The sequence below is a fragment of the Anastrepha obliqua genome, chromosome 3 (assembly GCF_027943255.1).
Source record: "Anastrepha obliqua isolate idAnaObli1 chromosome 3, idAnaObli1_1.0, whole genome shotgun sequence".
Lineage (NCBI taxonomy): Eukaryota > Metazoa > Arthropoda > Insecta > Diptera > Tephritidae > Anastrepha > Anastrepha obliqua.
Window position 1 is genome coordinate 95,492,763 of NC_072894.1, and position 18,880 is coordinate 95,511,642.

The window sequence follows — 18,880 nt, forward strand, 5'->3', positions numbered from 1 at the left end:
TTGCCCACAGTAGTATTTCAATGATGATGATGAAGTTATAAATATATTCATGTAAACTATTCCAAAAATTTTTTTTGCCCAATCTTCAATTTCTGGGCAATGCAGTAAAAGCTCTCATCACGGTCAACTCGACAATTTTCATTATTTTTATAATATTTTTGATGGTTGGTCTACCAGAAGTGAATTGTTGGGATTACCGCTTTGCATTATATCCGATACTGTATTGGGTCAGTAAAGAGCGTCGGGTTCGAAACCCACTGTGGGTACACAACACCAATTGATGAAAAGGTTTTTCTCACTCCGGCAGGCAATGGCAAACTTCAGAGTGTATTTCGGCCATGAAAAATGTTCTAAAAAACAAAAAACCATCTGCCGTTCGGAGGCAGCGAAAAACTGTAGGTTCCTCCATTTGTAGAACAGCAAGAAGACACACAGAACGGATTGAAGGAGGACCTCGGCCAAGCACCAAACGGACGAAGTACGCGCCAATTGTATAATATGTGCCATATATACAGTGTACCCTCTGCTAACGGACACCTCTCATTAAGCGGAAACCTCCCATAAGCGGACACTTTTTCCTATACGTACCACAAATCCTTAAGAATTTTTTTCTCTTGTGCTGACAATTCTCCCATAACATGTTAACACCCCGATAACATATTATTAATTTTTTTACACTTATCTCATAAGCGGTCACCTGCCATAAGCAGACAAATTTTTGAGTTCCTTAGACGTCCGCTATATAATGCCACCTTTAAGTCGCCGTATAGGACAAATCGATGCAATGTATAAAATTTGAAATGTAACTCTCTAGAAACATATAACGAAAAACATTCAGGATTTTTTACGTCACCTTCACTTCACTTCTATATTCGAAGGATGCTTTAAATGAAATGTAGCTGAGACAAAAATTTTATCTGCAGAACTTAAGTATGCCCTGGATATCAACCATTAATATTTTTTCTTAAACTCTTACACCACTTTTATTCTTTTGAGAACATCACCGCCATTTGGCATTCGTACAGGAAGTCACCGGGTCTGCCGGCACGTCGAGTGCATAGATCTCGGCTTGAAAAATATAGCAGTAATCTTGAAGAATGTAAGCTTTTTGAGATAATACGTCATATCCTATTTCAGTATAAATTTAGGCGCCGCCTGTGAATGCTAGAGTATCCTCATTACTTAGAGCGATATCAGATGCCCAGCCACTTCTGTCGATAACAACTTTTATATTCCGCAACAGCGTTTGTTCAAATGCATAAAATATATCGAATTCTTCGGGTCGATTTTAGTCCTACAAGATTCAGAGCGTAATTGTTTCAATGTTATGCTGGGCTTATGTAGCAGCTGAGACGAGAGTCTCTGAAGTTGGTGATTTTCTGTTTTCAAAACTTGTCGATACCGTGCCAATCCAGTGGTTTTAACATCCCAGTAGAATCTCATTACAGAGCATGCAAATTCGCGCTGCATAGTTTTGGACTAACCGGCCACATCGCCTTACGAGTTACGTCCAGCCAGGAACGACTTGTGATTTGAAAGTTTTGCTGTGGCTCCGTGCTCTACTTGTGATCGCGGTACCGCAAACTGACGTACGTATGAGATAATGGCACTACTGGCGCGTACGTTTGTGAACGTTTAGTTAGTAGCATCTCTTGGAAGAACACACACCAAGTTTCAGCCAAATCGGCCCATTTCTTTGTGTTTGGCATTGGTTTGAATCGAGGAAGTCGAGTGATTTTCCTTTTTTATCACTCTTTTCCATTCACGACAACGCATCAACAGACGCCTCAGCAGTTGTGATCGTTTTACATCCTCCGTATTCTCCAGACTTGGACCACTCGGATCCCTCGGACTACTATTTGTTCCCCAATTTGAAGAAATGGCTCGCAGAAAGAAGATTTTATTCATTATTACAGAAACGATTGTCTATTTTCCCGACTTTCCAGACTTGGGCATATCTCATTATTCGGAAGGGATCAACAAACTAGAACAGCGTTGGATGAAGTGTATAAATCTAAAAGGAGACTATGCCGAAGACAAAGGTTTACCGCAAGCAAATAAGTAGTTTTTAATTTTGCACGGGCTTTTGCTCGTAGTAACTTGGTGTTATTTACAGTTAAAATTGGTTAAAATTGCTATGTAACGGGTGATCAATTAAGAGGAGTTTTTTTCATTTGCGTTTTTTTTACAGATCGCGCGCGAGTTGTGGCAAACTGTCATCGTGGATTTGTTGAACAGCGTTTGGCATTTCATCTTGGAAAGACTCACACCGCAACAACGTCTACAAATTGTTCAACTGTATTATGAAAATCAGCGTTCTGTGACAAATTTTTTTCGTGCGCTTAGACCGCATTATGGTCAACATAATCGGCCTGCCTTAAACACTATTCGACATACCATCAACAAATTTGAATCCGAATATTCATTGGTGGATAATTCTCGACCGAATAGACCACGTCCAGCAAGAAGCATTGAGAATATAGCGGCAGTAGCAGAGAGTGTACGTGAAAACCGCGATGAACCGATTCGGCACCGTTCTCAGCAACTTGGACTGTCGTATGGAACAACTTGGTCAATTTTACGGAAGGATCTTCATTTAAAAGCATACAAAATACAGCTCGTAAAAGAACTAAAGCCAAATGACCTTCCTGCACGTCACCGTTTTGCTGATTGGGCTCTTGAAAAGATTGAAGAAGATCCGCTGTTTTCGAGCAAAATTTTGTTCAGCGATGAGGCGCATTTCTGGCTCAATGGTTACGTCAATAAGCAAAATTGCCGTATTTGGGATGAAGAGCAACCAGAACAGGTTCAAGAGCTACCTTTACACCCAGAGAAAACAACGGTCTGGTGTGGTTTATGGGCTGGTGGAATCATCGGTCCATATTTTTTCAAAAATGATGATGGCCGCAACGTAACTGTGAATGGTGCTCGCTACCGTACCATGATATCGGACTTTTTGCTACCTGAAATTGAATCTAATGATCTCTACGACATTTGGTTTCAACAAGACGGAGCCACTTGCCATACAGCTCGTGAAACAATGACTTTATTGAGAAGTCATTTCGGAGAGCAGCTGATTTCACGTTTAGTACCTGTGAGTTGGCCACCAATATCTTGTGATATCACACCTTTGGACTTTTTTCTTTGGGGATTCGTGAAGTCCAAGGTCTATGCTGATAAACCAGCTCCGATTGAAGCTCTGAAAGCCAACATTACGCGTGTTATTCACGATATACCAGTCGAAATGCTCGAACGAGTGATTGAAAATTGGACCTTCAGAATGGATCACCTTAAGCGTAGTTGCGGCCAACATTTCAATGAAGTCATATTCAAAAAGTAAATGTCAAAGAATGTCCTTTCAAATGATAAATAAAGGTTTTGAACATAATTTACATTTTTTTTTTTTTTTAACTATTGAAAAAAGCACCTCATGATTGATCACCCGTTATATATCTGACAAAAATGGTTGCGTGGAAATAGTGTAGAGATTTAGATTTAGATTTGGATTTATTTGAGATGTGCTCTTCGACTTCATGGTATTTTGTGCCCTATACTCATCACAGTTTCTCATCCAGATACATTTCCGTTATTAAACTTACAATAGAGCTGGGTTGGACTGAGCGTATGTATCTATCTTTTGGCAGCGAATGACCGAGATGTCTCAACATCCTCTGCGCTATAGCGTTGCATTCAAGGAGAAGGTGCATTGGAGCCCTCTGGGATTCGTCGCAGAGACGACAAGAATCAGTGGACCGCTGGCTGCGCAGTCTGCAATGGCCTGTGAGCATTCTAGCTTATCCTTCGGGAGAAATATGAGTTTTTAAACCGCTTTTGGTTGTTAGATTGGCAATTCGCTCATTCCCGAAGTTCCTGTCTAAGTTAATCTCTACACATAGAAGAAGAATGTAAGAAAAATCAGAGAGAAAGCTCTGAGTGGTAGCGGTTAACTTTTAGGTGGGCAGATTTTTGCTTGGGTTAACGGTTCCGCAGACGAACGGAGGCTAAAGTTAGTTTATATGGGAAGCAACAAACATGCCTGCTGTACGGTTGCATTCATATTTAGTTCATGTGAACAAGTGTCTGAAAAGCTTTACTGGACTCACTTTTTCAAATAAAAAAATTGGCACTCTTATTTGAGAAAATTGTTGCAGTTTCAACGATTACATTACTATCATATTAGGCTATTAGCAACAACCATTAAAGGAACAAAGCAAGATTTTTGACAGGTGTCAATAACTCATGCAGACAGTCAACTTTGTGTCTTTTAGGCGCATTTAATAAAATTTGTACATACCCGTACGATCCTTCATTATGCTTTGAGCATATGCATTCAGTATGATGGACATTTCATCGAACTTCAAACGGTTATCCAAATTGCTGTAGCTAAATATGGTCAAATTGGGATTGGATGCAGTCATTTGGGAGATGCGTTTATATTGGCGCACGTGCGTTATAGCTACAGACCATTTTTGCGACTCGATAAGTTCTTGTAGCGTAACTTCGAATTCCTCGCTTGTCATGGGTATACCTGGTGAGGGGGTGGGTGTGTGTTCGCCTTCGGTGGATGTCGACGCCGCCTCGAAGCACTCGAGCTCAGCTTCACTGACGCTGCGTACCAAAGCATCGCGCACCAATGCGTATAAATCGGATATGTCATGCATCTGTAACGAAGATACATCAAAGGGTGTCACAATATGAGTTAAAAATACTAAGTGTAACTTACGTTTTCATTGATTCTAAAATGATTTACAACATTCGAGGATATTTTGTGATTCGACTCGATGAGTAGCAAAAGTTGAAACATTAATTTATACAAAGCGCGACCCAAATCTAATACCACTTCAGAGGAGGCTGGATCGAAAGTCATGTAACCAATGTTGGTGCTCGTCGCCAACTCCATACTAGACGCCGCCACGTCTGCTTCATTGAAGAGCGACAATTTGCAAGATGTTTTCACCGCATCGAGACACTATAAGTAAATGTGAAATGCTTCAATTACAATACATACTTCATCTCATAACCTACGCTACCACTCACCTCCAGTACTTGATCCTTTCGGTCGAAAAAAGTCTCCAAGTGCTCTTGCACTTCCAACACATTGAAACGCAATGTTTCGAATAGGCGAGGAGTGGTGGTCTGTGTATCGCTACACCACACACGCGGTGGATCCGCACGCGAACTGAGCAAATCTGTGAACAGCGAAATGCGGTTGCCAAGTTGTGAGCCAATGCCGGTAAAGTATTTCTTTGCCTCCTTCGATATGCTGATCGTCTTGAAGGTCAACTCCTTTATAAGTCGATAAAGTTGCATTAGCAACTCCGATGTATGCGCCGAGGGTTGATTGATCAGCATCGATTGAAGTTGCTTGCGCCAGTTCTCCTCGGCTTCGTCACGTATGGGTGCGCCGAAACGTATAATGCCCGGCAAATGAGGAGATGCATTGCAAGGCGTTATGTCGCCCAAGTCACCGGCACTAGAGCCGCTCGTATCGCTGCGTGAAACAGAATTGCGACGACGACGTTCACGTAAACTTAGCGAAGTGGGCGGGCCCACATTGTATGCTGATTTTATAAAAGCTTGGCGATGATCTTCATCAATTGGCGACTCCGATTCGCCATCCTCGTCAGATGAATCATCTGCAGTTTGACGACGTCTCTTGCTCAAAATTGGCGTCTTCTCACTAAAACTGTCCTCTAGCGCCGATGAGTGACCACCCTTGATTGAACCACCGCCAATGCCACTGCCACAAGTCAAGCGTTCTTCATCGCCTTCGAATAATTGATGACGTCTTACGCCCCAATTGAAGTTGTCTGTCGATTCGCCGGCAATGCTGTCTTCGTATTCGAGAAAATCGAAATCTTTGAAGACGGTAAAGTCAGGCTGGCCGTCGTCCCGCCGTGACCCACTACTCAGATCACCTTGCGGGCCAGAGGTTTCTTCTGTAGAGGATGCAGCGGACGATTGACGCTCCATTAGATCGGACGATTGGCTGAAAATCACCTGCACGAAGGAAATCGAGAGTAAGAGAAATTTTTTAAAACAAAGGAACAAGTGCCGTTAATTTTCAAAACAGATATATGCTCCAAAAACAATATCGAGTGCATATGCTTCAGTGTGTGTGGGTGTGTATTTTATAAACATCCGCTGCACAGTGAAAGCAATAGAAATCATTTTACAAAATATTTTAATTAATGACAAAGTTATATGAAAAAAGAAAAAATTTATAATGAGAAAAGAACGCTTACGCTTTGTCTGGTTGCAATGGATCCAGTTATGGTCGAAGTTGTCAAGGACTGCGGTTAGCAGTTGGCACGTAAAGTGTAAGCAAAGATTAAAACAACAAAAACATAAGCACTGAAATCAAATTCAAATTCCAGTTCAGTAAAAAATATTTCCCACACTAACCAAGCTCGAGTAATCTCGTTCCTGAGCGAAGGCAAATGCAAGCAATGCAATTAGGTCTATAAATGGGCGTACAATAAAACACATGTACACTGCAGTGTTACATTTTCACATACCTATAAGGTACATACATCGAAAAGCAATCACTTATATGCCAGAAAAATATATAATATTTAGCGTTACAAGCCAACTATGAGGAGCAAGTTAACAAATCGATAGCGCAACATTTCTGGTTCTAAATTCACATTACTTTGGTTATATACCTATATATGTATATATATATATAATTTGCGCATACACCCTTTTTGGGTGTTTGGCCGAGCTCCTCCTCGTATTTGGGGTGTGCGTCTTGATGTTGTTCCACAAATGGAGGGACCTACAGTTTCAAGCCGACTCCGCACGGTAGATATTTTTATGAGGAGCTTTTTCATGGCAGAAATACGGAGTCACGTAGTCACGCGCCAATCCATTCGGCTACGGCGGCCGCCGTTATTTTTCGATAAATAAATAAATGGGGTTTGGATATAATCTCTATATTCCAAAAATCACCGTACTTTTATATGTAGATAGAAATAACTATGACACCAACTTCACGAGTTTAGTTTTTGTTCAAATCTCTACTGTGAAATAAGTAGAATTAATAACTATATTCGACTTCTGCTTCTATACACAATTTTGCATGCTTATCCAAGTTATCAAACGAGATATACCCTATGATCAAAGGTAAAGATGATGTTGACTGTTTTCTTCGATTGCCAAGGCGTGGTGCACCATGAGTACCTTCCATCGGGCCAGATAGTCAATAAAGAATATTATTTATCCGTTTTGAAGCGTTTGAGAGATCCTGTATATCGCAAACGGCCGTAAATGTGGGCAAACAATTCTTGGATTTTGCATGATGAAAACGCGCCATCGCACCGAGTCAAAATTATGCTGGATTATTTGACCAAACACCAAGTAAATACCATCGTGCAAGCACCGTATTCACCTGGTATGGAAGGAGATTTCAGTCGATAGAGGAGATCAAAGAGAGGGCGACGAAGGAGCTGAAGGCCATGGGTGCATGGAGGACTGGGTGAAACGTTGGCACATGTGTGTTGCTTCATACGGGTCATATTTTGAAGGAAGTAAAATAAATTTGCCTGAAATTTAAGTATGTTTTGTTTTATTTAAACATTCGCGGTACTTTCTGATCATAGGGTTTATGCCATTTTTAGGAATGTCTTTTGGGTAGGTGGGCATAGTTTGGGATTGAATGACGCCAATTGATTCACTTTCCAAACGCTAAATGCTGTTTCGAGACTATGTAGATAAATGTCGCGAAGCGCCAAATCAGATGAATTTGTTAGAAATTCACTCACAACTCTTGATCGGAAACGATCAATTTTTTGGTCGTAACACAGGAGCTGAAAAGTCCCGTGCCCAACACATAGATGACACTACTTCTAGTGCATTCACCTCATTTTTAGTTAGTACTAAGCTTAAAAAGACAGCTGTTGAAGTTTCATAATATTATATTCATTAGTTCGTGAGTTATTGTGTAAGAGTGACTTTTGCTGTTTTCAAAACAATGGATTCAAAAGAATTTCGTGTTTTAATTTTACACTGCTTCTTGATGGAAAAAATACCGTTCAAGCAAAGCAATGAGTTGAAAACTATTATCGGGGTTTCGCTTTGTCAGAAACGACAATAAAACGACGGTATGCTGACCTCAAACGTGGTAGTAGAGAAACCGATGATGCACATCGCAGTGGACGTCCAAATGGGGCGTTAACAACAGAAAACATAAAAAAATCCACAAAATCGTTTTGAAAGATCAAAAAGTGAAGTTGCGTAAGTTAGCTGACATCGTAAATATATCAAAAGAACGTCTTGGCTTTATATTGCATGAGCATTTGACTATGAGAAAGCTCTGTGCAAAGTGGGTGCCGCCGCGTTGACTCACTATTGACCAAAACACAACAACGCGCCGTGTCACAAGTCAAACAACACAGAGGCAATACAGCATGAGTCGAATTTCAAATTGCTCCCACACCCACCGTATTCACCAAATTGTGCTCGCCAGTAATTCGTTCGAATGAAGAGATTTTCGCTGTAACTGAGGAATATTTTGAGGCAAAGGATAAATCGTTCTACAAAAGTGGTATTGAATATTTAGATCGTCGCTGGAATGGTTGCGTTTTTGGAATTGCGTTGCTAATTACGTTGATGAATAAAGCAAATTTTTTAACAAAAAAAACATGTTTTCTTTGTTAGGCGCGGGACTTTTCAGCTCATCTGTTAAATATGTTAGCTTGTGTAGCACAGACGATAACTTGAGTTCAAGAATACCTAAAAAGTCGATCAAAAATCAATACCCAGTAATCTGAAAAATGCCATATTCCATTTCTAGACTTTTCATAGACGATTTGTTATTATTCCGAATGAAATCATACACCTTTTCGTTGTTTTCTGATGATCATCAATTTTGAAGACGACTTGGTCTGTCGTAAGGGTTTCTCAACAGTTGCACCACTCGCAAAGTTGCGTATGGGATAAACAATAATCCCCTAATGTATACTGAATCATTTGGATGATCTCGGAAATACATTTAGCGAGTTGAACACAAAAGTCAACTGAAATTCATTGTTTGAATCTCATCACAAGTGAATCCGAATACGTTTGACAAGAAATATTCCATTATCGGACGCCGTAGATGAGCGCACTGGTAAATGGCACATTGGCTAGTTGTCCAAAATGTTTCATCACAACAGATAAAGGCAAATCTAAGCCTAAGCCGGCGAGCTAGTTAATCGCTGTTATTGTGGCCACCTAATGGTAGGCTAAGGAAACTTGCATGTAACGAATGCTTAATATTTTTTTTTATATTTCAATGTACGATCTTTGAGCCACTTGAAACTTGCACTTGCGTCCGCCATAGCTTAATGCGTTGGCGAACGACTACCATTCGCGAGTGCATAGGTTCGAATCTCCGTGCGTGAAATAGCAAAATAATAGAACAAGTTTTTTCTGATAGCGGTCGATCCTCGGCAGGCAATGACAATGACGTTCGTAGACGACGCAAAACTGTAGGTCCCTCCATTTTTGGAAAAACATTAAGATGTACACCACAAATAGGACGAGTTCGGCCTAATTCTGATTAAAAAGTGTTACATTTTTGAAGGCTTTTTCAATTTTTTTTAATTTGCATAAAGTTTGAAAATTGAATTTTTTTTGTCCAATTCGGATTAAAAAGTGTGAAATTTTATGAAGATTTTTTAAATATTTTAATATTCACAAAGTGAGAATATTGAATTTTTTGTTAACGTAGTGTAGTTAGCTGCCAAAAATTTGGGTCCCAAATCTAGTAAAATAAAATATTTTTTTGGAAAACATATTGTATTAACACATTGACTGCCAAGGCACTTTCAGCAAATAAGATGCTCTGGGGCCACAGCATTTTTTTTTTTTTAATCTCATCAGAGACGTCAAAATTGGAATTTAGGGTAGTGCTGGTAATATTTTCTGCTTAGAAAGAGGCAGTTTTTAACTAATTAGTATTTCACACACATATGTTCGACGTGGCGCCTACCGACTTTTTTTAACTCAGAGCCATGGCGGACATATATGCACGACAAAACAATTGGGAGTATGTTGTTTTTGCAAACAAACACCAAACAACGTTATATGACGACAATGTATTTTGATGTTTGAATCCGTTATTTTTGCAAACAGAAACAAGTCAAAGCTTATTACATGCTCAGTAAACAAGAAGACTTGATCGCGTTCTATTGGTTGATAATATTTGTGTTACGGAATGTCGAAAAGAAAATTTTTTTTGAGATGCGCCGAAGCCACTATAACAGAAATTTCATGGGAACCCATATATTTTATTATTGCAATAAAATCATATTTATCGTCAATCGTTGCTGTGTGACATGGCGAGAGAGAATAATAGTCGTGTCGGACATATGTGTCCGACGAGGCGTAAACCGCATAGTACAGTGTCACACATATATGGCCGACGTGGCAGTCAATGTGTTAATTATGCTTTTTCAAGAGGATATAATTTTTATTTAACTATTTATGTAGACTTGAGAATTGAAGCGGTTATTTCAATAGCCCGAATCTCGCCTACTGGATGATGCTAGTACGTGTTAACACTTGTACAGCATACCTGTGTATACCCTCTATTCGTTAAAACAAGAACTCAAACCTATAATTCAAAGAGGAAAAGGTTGCACTGGTCATGAAAATCTTGCCAATACACGTGAATAAGCTGGTACTATAAGGACCTCAAAATCTGTTTTCCAATAATTCAACTTTTATGAGAATCATGTACTTAAATATTCTAGATATGGGTTCTATATCTGTAAATTGAATTTTCTTTAAAGCATTTTACAAAATAATATTTAAAATTATATTTTAATATAGATTACAAATATGGCATGTTAAGGGAGGGGTCTAGGGTTGACTTTCAAAAAATCGATTTTTTGGAAATAGCTTTTTCTTATAGTAAATCATCTCAAAAATATTGTCCCAAAATTTCAGCTCAATCGGAGCAAAACTTTTGGAGTTATAGACGTTTTTGTCCCCACTCCTCTGCGACAGCTGCGAGCGTTTGGAGCGGAGCGTTACAAAAATACCTTTTTTTCAAACGCGTTTTTCTCGAAACCACTTTTTCAAAGTCCGTGACTATTAGAACTTCAACAATATTTAACTGATCCTTTTCAAATTTGGTATATAACTTCTATATATAAAATACCTCCCCCTCCTTTTTCAGTTTTTTGTTTTACATTAAGGGCGGTTTCCACTTATACAGCGAAAAAATCAGTGAAAATCGCACTTTTTGCTTCAAAAACGCGCTGGCAACGTAAAAATGAAAAAAAAAATCGGAGCCAGTGGGGGGGAGGTTTTGGTGATAATTTAACCAAATAATTCTGTTTTTTTTATTTCAGGTGATTCTACAACTAGATACGATAGTCACCGCAAATCACCTTTTAGAAAAGGCGTTTTCGGAAAAGTTACCTCACCGGCTTATTTCCCGATATTTTCTTACAAAAATTTAGTACAATATTGTTGAAATGATGCTTTATAATGTACAAAAAGTTTAAATACATTTTCACTATTCATATCTCTAAAGCAAAGTCTCAAAAATTCATTAAAAAAAATGCTCAAACCCTAGACCCCTCCCTTAAGTGAGTAAACGAAAATCAAAAGCAACGACACAAAATTAAAGCATACAAACAGAAACAAATGCCATAATAGGATTGTGGAACAACAAAAAAGCTAAGCGAAGTAAATACAAGTTTTTGTAAAGTTCATTTAAATTTAACAAAATGGTTTATACTCCTACCTTTGAGCAAATAGAGTTAATGAAATCATCCTGAAACACAATTTTGACATGGAGCAATAATTGTTTGTATATCACGAAACGAATTTAACATGGAAATAAAACGAGAAATGGTAAGCGGGTTTCGTAGGTTAATTATCAATGATGAATTAAATATTATATTTATGTGATGAAAAAGGAATAAGGAAGGCAAACTGTTTATATGTATGTATGAAAGAAGAAAGAGGAAACTAGCATGCAGGTCAACGAAAGTAAAATAAATTTAAAATATTTCTAACATAGCGCAGTCCAAAAACAATTGGAAGCGCTAATTTATATTTACTAAATACTTATTAATACCCAATACATCGTCTATTTCTTTCCTGCTGTCTGAGCTGAAAATTACATTAAGTAGCAACCGAGCAATAAGTCGCTGCATAAAAAGCAAATAGCACTTTTACGTTTTTGCGAAGCTGTCAATTTTAAACTATTGTGAGGCACTGCACACCGCCAGTTCATACATACCGATGGTGACTTAGGTAATCCTACACGTTGACCACAAGTGGTCAACAGATTCACAAGGCACTCGCGCACCCTGCCTTGAGACATCCACGGCCGTTTCCAACCGCTAAGTGAGGCCGAATCGGCTGGTGAGAGGCTTGCGCTGCGTCGTGGTGAATTCGGTGTGCCTACCACGCTGTTATTATGCTGCAAGTGCGCTCCGGTAGATGTTGTATTATAATTGTTGCTACCCGCTGCCCCTGCCATATTACTAGCATTGCGCTGCTGTGTGCCTACTGAACAAGCTACACCGCCACCAGCATTATTTAAAACTGTTGCACTACTGGCTGTTGTCACGGTGGTGTTCGTTGAGGCATTCGAAGAGTGTGTACCGCCTATTATGGTGGGATTATCATCTGTCTTTAAAAGAATTCGTCGCCCTATAAGAGGCGTTTGTGATACGTCGAATGTGAACTCCATCGTGCGACCAGCAAGTTCCTTTTTACAGAACATATCCGAATCCGGATATGTGCCATAGAAGGAGAACGATAAACCGGCGCTACAACCTTCACTTGGCGGCACTACTTGCAGCGAGGAGCTGCGTGTGACAATTAATTTGAGTATCTTCAATGCATCTTTCCAATTGGCGGTCTAGAAAAAATCATTTAAAATTTTTAATGAAATAAATTTTTTTATTTTATAATATTTGAATTATAAATCCTTTACTCTGACTTACATCCAAGTATTTGCCGATGGCGCGTAACAAATCGCTATTAATTGTTTGTGCTTGTGGCGCGGACAAATCAACATAGTGCAACATACAATGTATCACATTCAACACAGGCACCTGTATCTGTTGTGGGCCCTTCTCCAGTACCTCAATCAAGAAGGCCAACATATGCAGGCCCATATGCGCGTATGTATCGTGCAAATATTTCACCACACATTTTGTCCACTGAAATGATTCCTTGCAAAACGTCTTGCGGCTGTAGAGTGTCATCACAGTGCCGAGATTTTCTAATTTGGCACCAAGTTCCGATGAAACCTGCGCTATATTCTCTGCGCTACGTATGCAAATCTCATTGGCGTCCTCGTAGTGCAACAACATGTATGGCAGTAAAGAAATGACATTCATTGGGAATGCACAGCTCTGTGTCGGATCGCAAACAGGCAAATTGAGCATCGGTGCGAACTGAGAAAGCAGGGTAATGGTGGGCTCGTATGTTGAGGTGTGAGTGCAACCCTGAAAAGGAAAAAATATGAAATGAACAGTCGTATTTAAGAAATGAACAAATTAATGCTTCATATGGCATTTGAGTAAAATGTTTTGAGTAAATGTTACTTTTTTAATAAAAGTCGTGTTCGATAACATACAAATTTGTAAAAGTTATTACTAATTTTTGCAAGTAGACGTTCGTTAACGCCAAAAAAGTCGTTAAGGGGGGCCTCTACTGTAAAACTTAAAAAAAAATCGATTTTTTACTTTTTGTTGAAACATACTCAAAAACAACTCCAGAATGTTCCATGAAAATCTTAAAAAGAAATCTTGAATAGTTTTCAAGTTATAAAAGTTTTAACAAAGCAGGTATAAACTGAGCGCTCGAGCGGTTTACGGTCATATGCGCTTGATCAAGAGATAAGACGTTCCCTACTCCACAATCGTCGTGAGAAGAAAAAGGTTAAACGTCGCTCTGAATCCACCCACGAAGCCCGAAAAGCTCGTACAGAGGCTCTTCTTGAAGAGGATAATGAAATATTAAGAGCAGACGAAATGTTATATGGGGCAGGAATAGCTGATTAAGCTGTAAGTATGAAAAATTGTTTAAGCGTGTTTTTCTCGAAACCACGTTTTCAAAATTGCCCACATCACAGCTCCGTGAAAAATTAACATATCAAGCTCAAACTTTGATAGTATATTTTTAATAATATTTACTAGTTTTTAAAGCTATGGTGGGAAAACATTTATTATTTATAACCCCTTTTTTAATAACAAAATGACAACAAAAAAATGTCGATTTTTTAAAAAACTTCAAAAATTTTACAAAAAAATTTTTTTTTTGCAAGTAATAGGCTTAACAACTAAAAATAATGATATATAATAAAAAAAATTTGGTTTTTTTCATTTCAGATTTTTTTTAAATGCGCGACAGTGTGGGCAGATTTCAAAAGGCGTTTCGGGGGAGCGGCTGTACAGCTGCCATTTTGAAATGAAAATAAATTTAAAAAATTTTTTTGTACACTCAAGACCTGTGTTTATGTAACCCTAAACTTTTTTTTACTAATTAAATTAATACAAGTATGAAAACAAAATCCATGAAAATTTGATTTTTACAGTAGAATCCCCCCTTAACAACCAAAAATTGAGAGCGAAAAGCGACAGTACGGTTCATTTTAAGCTGGAGAAATGTTTGCCGAAATATTTAATACAAAAACATGTAACTGAAAACATACGATGGCATTTTTTGTAAACAAACAAATACATTGTTTTGGAGCATCTGGACTTTTTTACAATTCTGCCGTTGCACCGGCTTTAATTTGGCAGTTTAGGGTTAGGTTAGGTTTGGCAGCCGCATCGCACATAGAGACAACGATGCCACTTAGACCACGAAATGGGTCCGTTGTGAACCGCGGGGGCTGAGCTACATTTCCCTCTCCATATTAAACCATCCTGAGCTTTTGACAAAGCGTAAAAGGTTGTTGATACCTAAAATGTATAGATTATCTATATTCGTTAAGAAGTAGGATTTTAAAAATCGGTTCCTGCCTCTGGCTAGAGCTGGGCATGTGCAAAAAAGGTGTTGAATTGTTTCCAATTCCTCCTCATTTCTGCAGCTACGACAGAAATCATGCGTGTAAACGCCTAATCTCTTTGCATGATTTCCTATGAGACAATGTCCTGTGAGGGCCCCTACTAAGGTCCTGATTTGAAGTCTATTCATCAGCTTTATAATACTCTTGGACAGACGTAAATTTAGCCTTGGCCATGTTTGCCTAGCAATTTCACAGGTGTTAACGCTAATCCATCTCTGATTTGTAGACCTGATTAATGCGTCCTTAATGAGAAGCTTACAAGTTGCGAGAGGTATCTCCATAAAATTACTTATGTCTGGCATACAGGTACCTTCTCTTGCAAGTTGGTCTGCCCTACAGTTCCCTGGTATATCTCTGTGGCCTGGAACCCAGCACAAGATTATACGATATTGTTTGGCCATCTCATTTAGAGATTGGCGACAACGTAAGACACTCCTTGATGTTGTTTGGAATGCATCCAGGGCTCGTAGGGCAGCTTGGCTGTCTGATAGAATGCAGATATCCGTTGATGATATCCTGTTTATCTTTAGCCATTTTAAGGCTTCATGAATAGCGTTTATTTCCGCTTGAAAAACACTACAGTGATCCGGTAGTTTAAAGGATTCACTAATAGAAAGCTCTTCGCAAAATAACCCTGATCCTACACCGGTATCCATTTTAGACCCGTCCGTGTAGATCTTAACGGGTGTGTTGGGTGCTGGATCTTTTTCAAACCATTCCAGTCTAGAAGGGATTTTCATTAGGAAATTCCTTTCGAAGCAGAGAATGGGAGAAGGATAATCACAGTCACTGGATATATCCGTGTAGGAGTCTAAGATGGTTGAATGTCCCTGTGTGACAGTCTTCCATTGGGAGCTCGCTTTGAGCCTTACAGCGGAGCAGGCCGCTAAGTATTTGCAGAAGAAATCTAGGGGTGGCAGATGTAGCATGATGTCCAAAGCCATGGATGGCGTGGTTTTCATGACGCCACATATTGCTAATTCCGCAGTTTAGGGTTAGAAACGATAAAATGGAAAATTTAATGACAAAAAACTGGAGTATATAGAGTATATTCAGGTACAATAATTTTTTATGACAACACAGAAATGTTTAAACAACCTAAGCTTTTCTATTTATTATTGCAAGGGACTTGTTGTGGTGTTTAAATATTTATGCGAAAACTTTTTTCATCTTAAAATTCGCTTAAAAACCTAGTTTGCCACTTTTTTCACCTATTAATTAAATACACTTAAAAATCTAGTTTGCCTCTGATTCGATCATTATATTTGTTGATGCATTAGAAAAAAAAAATAATAAGAATTGGGTTCCGAGACCTCCCTCTTTCTTAGATATTCCACAATTTAATTGAAATATAAATATATATAAGAAAAGTAACAGGCATCGTTTGCCATTTCTGCGGTGGACAGTGTCAAGAGTCCAGTCATGATTAACTTTAAAAAATTTACAGTAGTGATTGTAGTTTCTTGGTTTTAGCATTTGTTTTGCTTTTACCGTTTTACTATTTGGCAAACTGGAGCAGTGAAAATATTTCTTGCTATGTACGTAAGATGCTATCAGTCTTGAGATAGTTTTTTTGATTTGAGACCATTTTCTGATAAGTGAGAATCACCCCAATTTGTATAAAATGTAAACGTAAAATGTAAGAAATACTGTAAAAAAGTGTAGTTTTGAAAAGTGGGAGCGATAAATAATACCTTACGTCCAAACACAAAACCTTCTTGTCATTGTATGCATACCTATAACCGTCTAGTATACGAATTTAGAGACTGTAATGTCTTGCATCTGCTTTTACGATTGGAGGTAGGCGTTACAGTTGAGTGACCATGCACATTTCCAAGTTTTCTTAATCTCAACGCAAAAGTGGCCTATGTCAAATGTCAAATAGAACGGATAGTTTCCATTTTTTGCCGCGCTTTTTAATAAGCCCACCCACTGTGCGAAGTGTCGAAATGCTGATGTAACACATACATTTTCGGATTCAGACTAAATTTTAGACGTAGTCTAATGTTTTTATTGAAGACGTTGAGTGTCATGTATATATACGACTATGTGCACCCAAGTGAAAATATGAAGTGCCTCGAAATACGTGTTGACTTTTACAAAAATTTTGTTGGAGCATGGGCTACGATTTATCCAAGTGTTTGGCGTTAAAAGTTGCACACTACGTTGAAGCCGTATTGTTTTGCTGCCTTACTTTTCTACAGGCAGAATTAGAGATACCGACCGACAGGAATTCACTTGGTTTACAGGCTTTCAAGTGTTTGTTGAACATATGAACGTCTGACAGGTGGAAGCAATTGCGCACTGCTATTTGGCAGTTTGTCCATTCTTCCGGAAATACGACGCTTAACCTTTCTCACCGCAGGTTGTAAAATGAATTACAGGCTAAAATAACTCGCAGTTCGCGTCGGGTCTGGCAGAGTACAATTATAGAATGTGATGAACACCCGGCAATGGGACAGAGGTGAAATTGGAGGTTGTCATTGTTATCATTGTTGATACTGTCTTTGGTGGGATACAAGTAAAAGTCTTCAAGTGCTTATTCCACTTTGCCCGCTAATGCTGACGCACCTTTGGCTAATCTCCTAATTGAGAGTCCTGTAGCTTGTACTTATATGGGTTCCGGGACACTCCGGTGTACAAGGAAACGAAATTGCCGACGAATTGGCCAACCGTGGATCAGCGGTGCCCCACAGGGGCCAGAGCCAATAATCGGAATCAGTCCCGCAGGAATCAAGAATTGGATCAGCGATTATGTAGGCAATCTACATAAAGAGCGATGGTCCGGTCTAGAACGCTGCAGAACTGCAAAGTGTTTTGTGACAAGTCCGAACAGTAAACTGTCAAACTTTCTACTAAAACTTAGAAGGAAAGACATTCGGTTGATGGTCGGCATCATTACAGGACACAACCCATGGGGTCAGCATATGACCATCATTGGAATCATCGAGGACCCGGTATGCCTGTCATGCTTGGAGGAGGCGGATAGCACTGAGCACTTTCTCTGTGAGTGCCCTGCCCTTGCTAGAGCACGACTACGAGTATTGGGTTCCGATGTCATGAGAATGAGTAATATTCGTTCTCTAAAACTGGAGGATATTTACAGATTTGCCAAAGAATCTGGAAAATTCTCACAGCACTAACTATCTCTATCTCTGTCTCTATTCTTTTCTATCTCTTTCTCTGATACTTTTCTCACTCGCTCCTTGACTATCTACCCCCTTTCCAGAGCTTTAAACACAATGGGCTCTTTAGCCTGAGTGTTTTAGGAGCCACCAAATCTCCTGGTGCTCCTTGGCTCGACCTTTTCAAATTTTCAAATTTAGTAATATCAACCAATTTCTGATCATGACTGTGTGCCGCTGGACACAAGGGGTGTGTCGTAGTGGTCAGCACTATTAATGAGAGAATTCATATCTACCGACCTAATTTTACTTTGGAGAATAGTTCGACGTGTTTCAGTTTTAATGTCGTTGTCTCCACCATGTACAGAATGCAAAGGTGTGGCCAGCATCAAACCGTTAATCGGCTCTCAGCGAAATTGTAGGAATCAGCTGATTTGCTGACATAATAAGAGATATGACAACGATTGTGGCTGAGATTGTGTTGGTCATGCACGAAGACAGTGCTGATGTTACTTCGTTGCCGTTAGTTACTCTCACAATTTTGATTCCGTTGGCCAAATCTTATAAAATAATATAAAATTCTTGATTGTTGTTGCGTAGCATGGCTACCAGAATAGCAACCAGATAGTAAATGTTCGAAGCTGGGATTTTTGGTTTGAAGGTTATTGAAGTTGAAAGTGGTATATTTGTAATTGCAGGCGCATACACCTTCGTAGATTTTACACTGTTC

The 18,880-nt window shown here is 39.1% G+C and overlaps 1 protein-coding gene across 1 annotated transcript in view; it reads right to left on the reverse strand.

Annotated features, from left to right (window-relative positions):
- Positions 1-18,880, reverse strand: part of LOC129242693 (protein furry-like) — a 49,078-nt gene that overhangs the window by 2,097 nt on the left and 28,101 nt on the right. The window contains exons 15-19 of the mRNA XM_054879487.1: positions 12,951-13,457; positions 12,239-12,865; positions 5,038-6,000; positions 4,724-4,969; positions 4,295-4,661 (exon numbers count right to left, since the gene is read on the reverse strand). Coding sequence (XP_054735462.1) covers positions 4,295-4,661; positions 4,724-4,969; positions 5,038-6,000; positions 12,239-12,865; positions 12,951-13,457 — 2,710 coding nt within the window. The remainder of the gene's footprint in view (positions 1-4,294; positions 4,662-4,723; positions 4,970-5,037; positions 6,001-12,238; positions 12,866-12,950; positions 13,458-18,880) is intronic.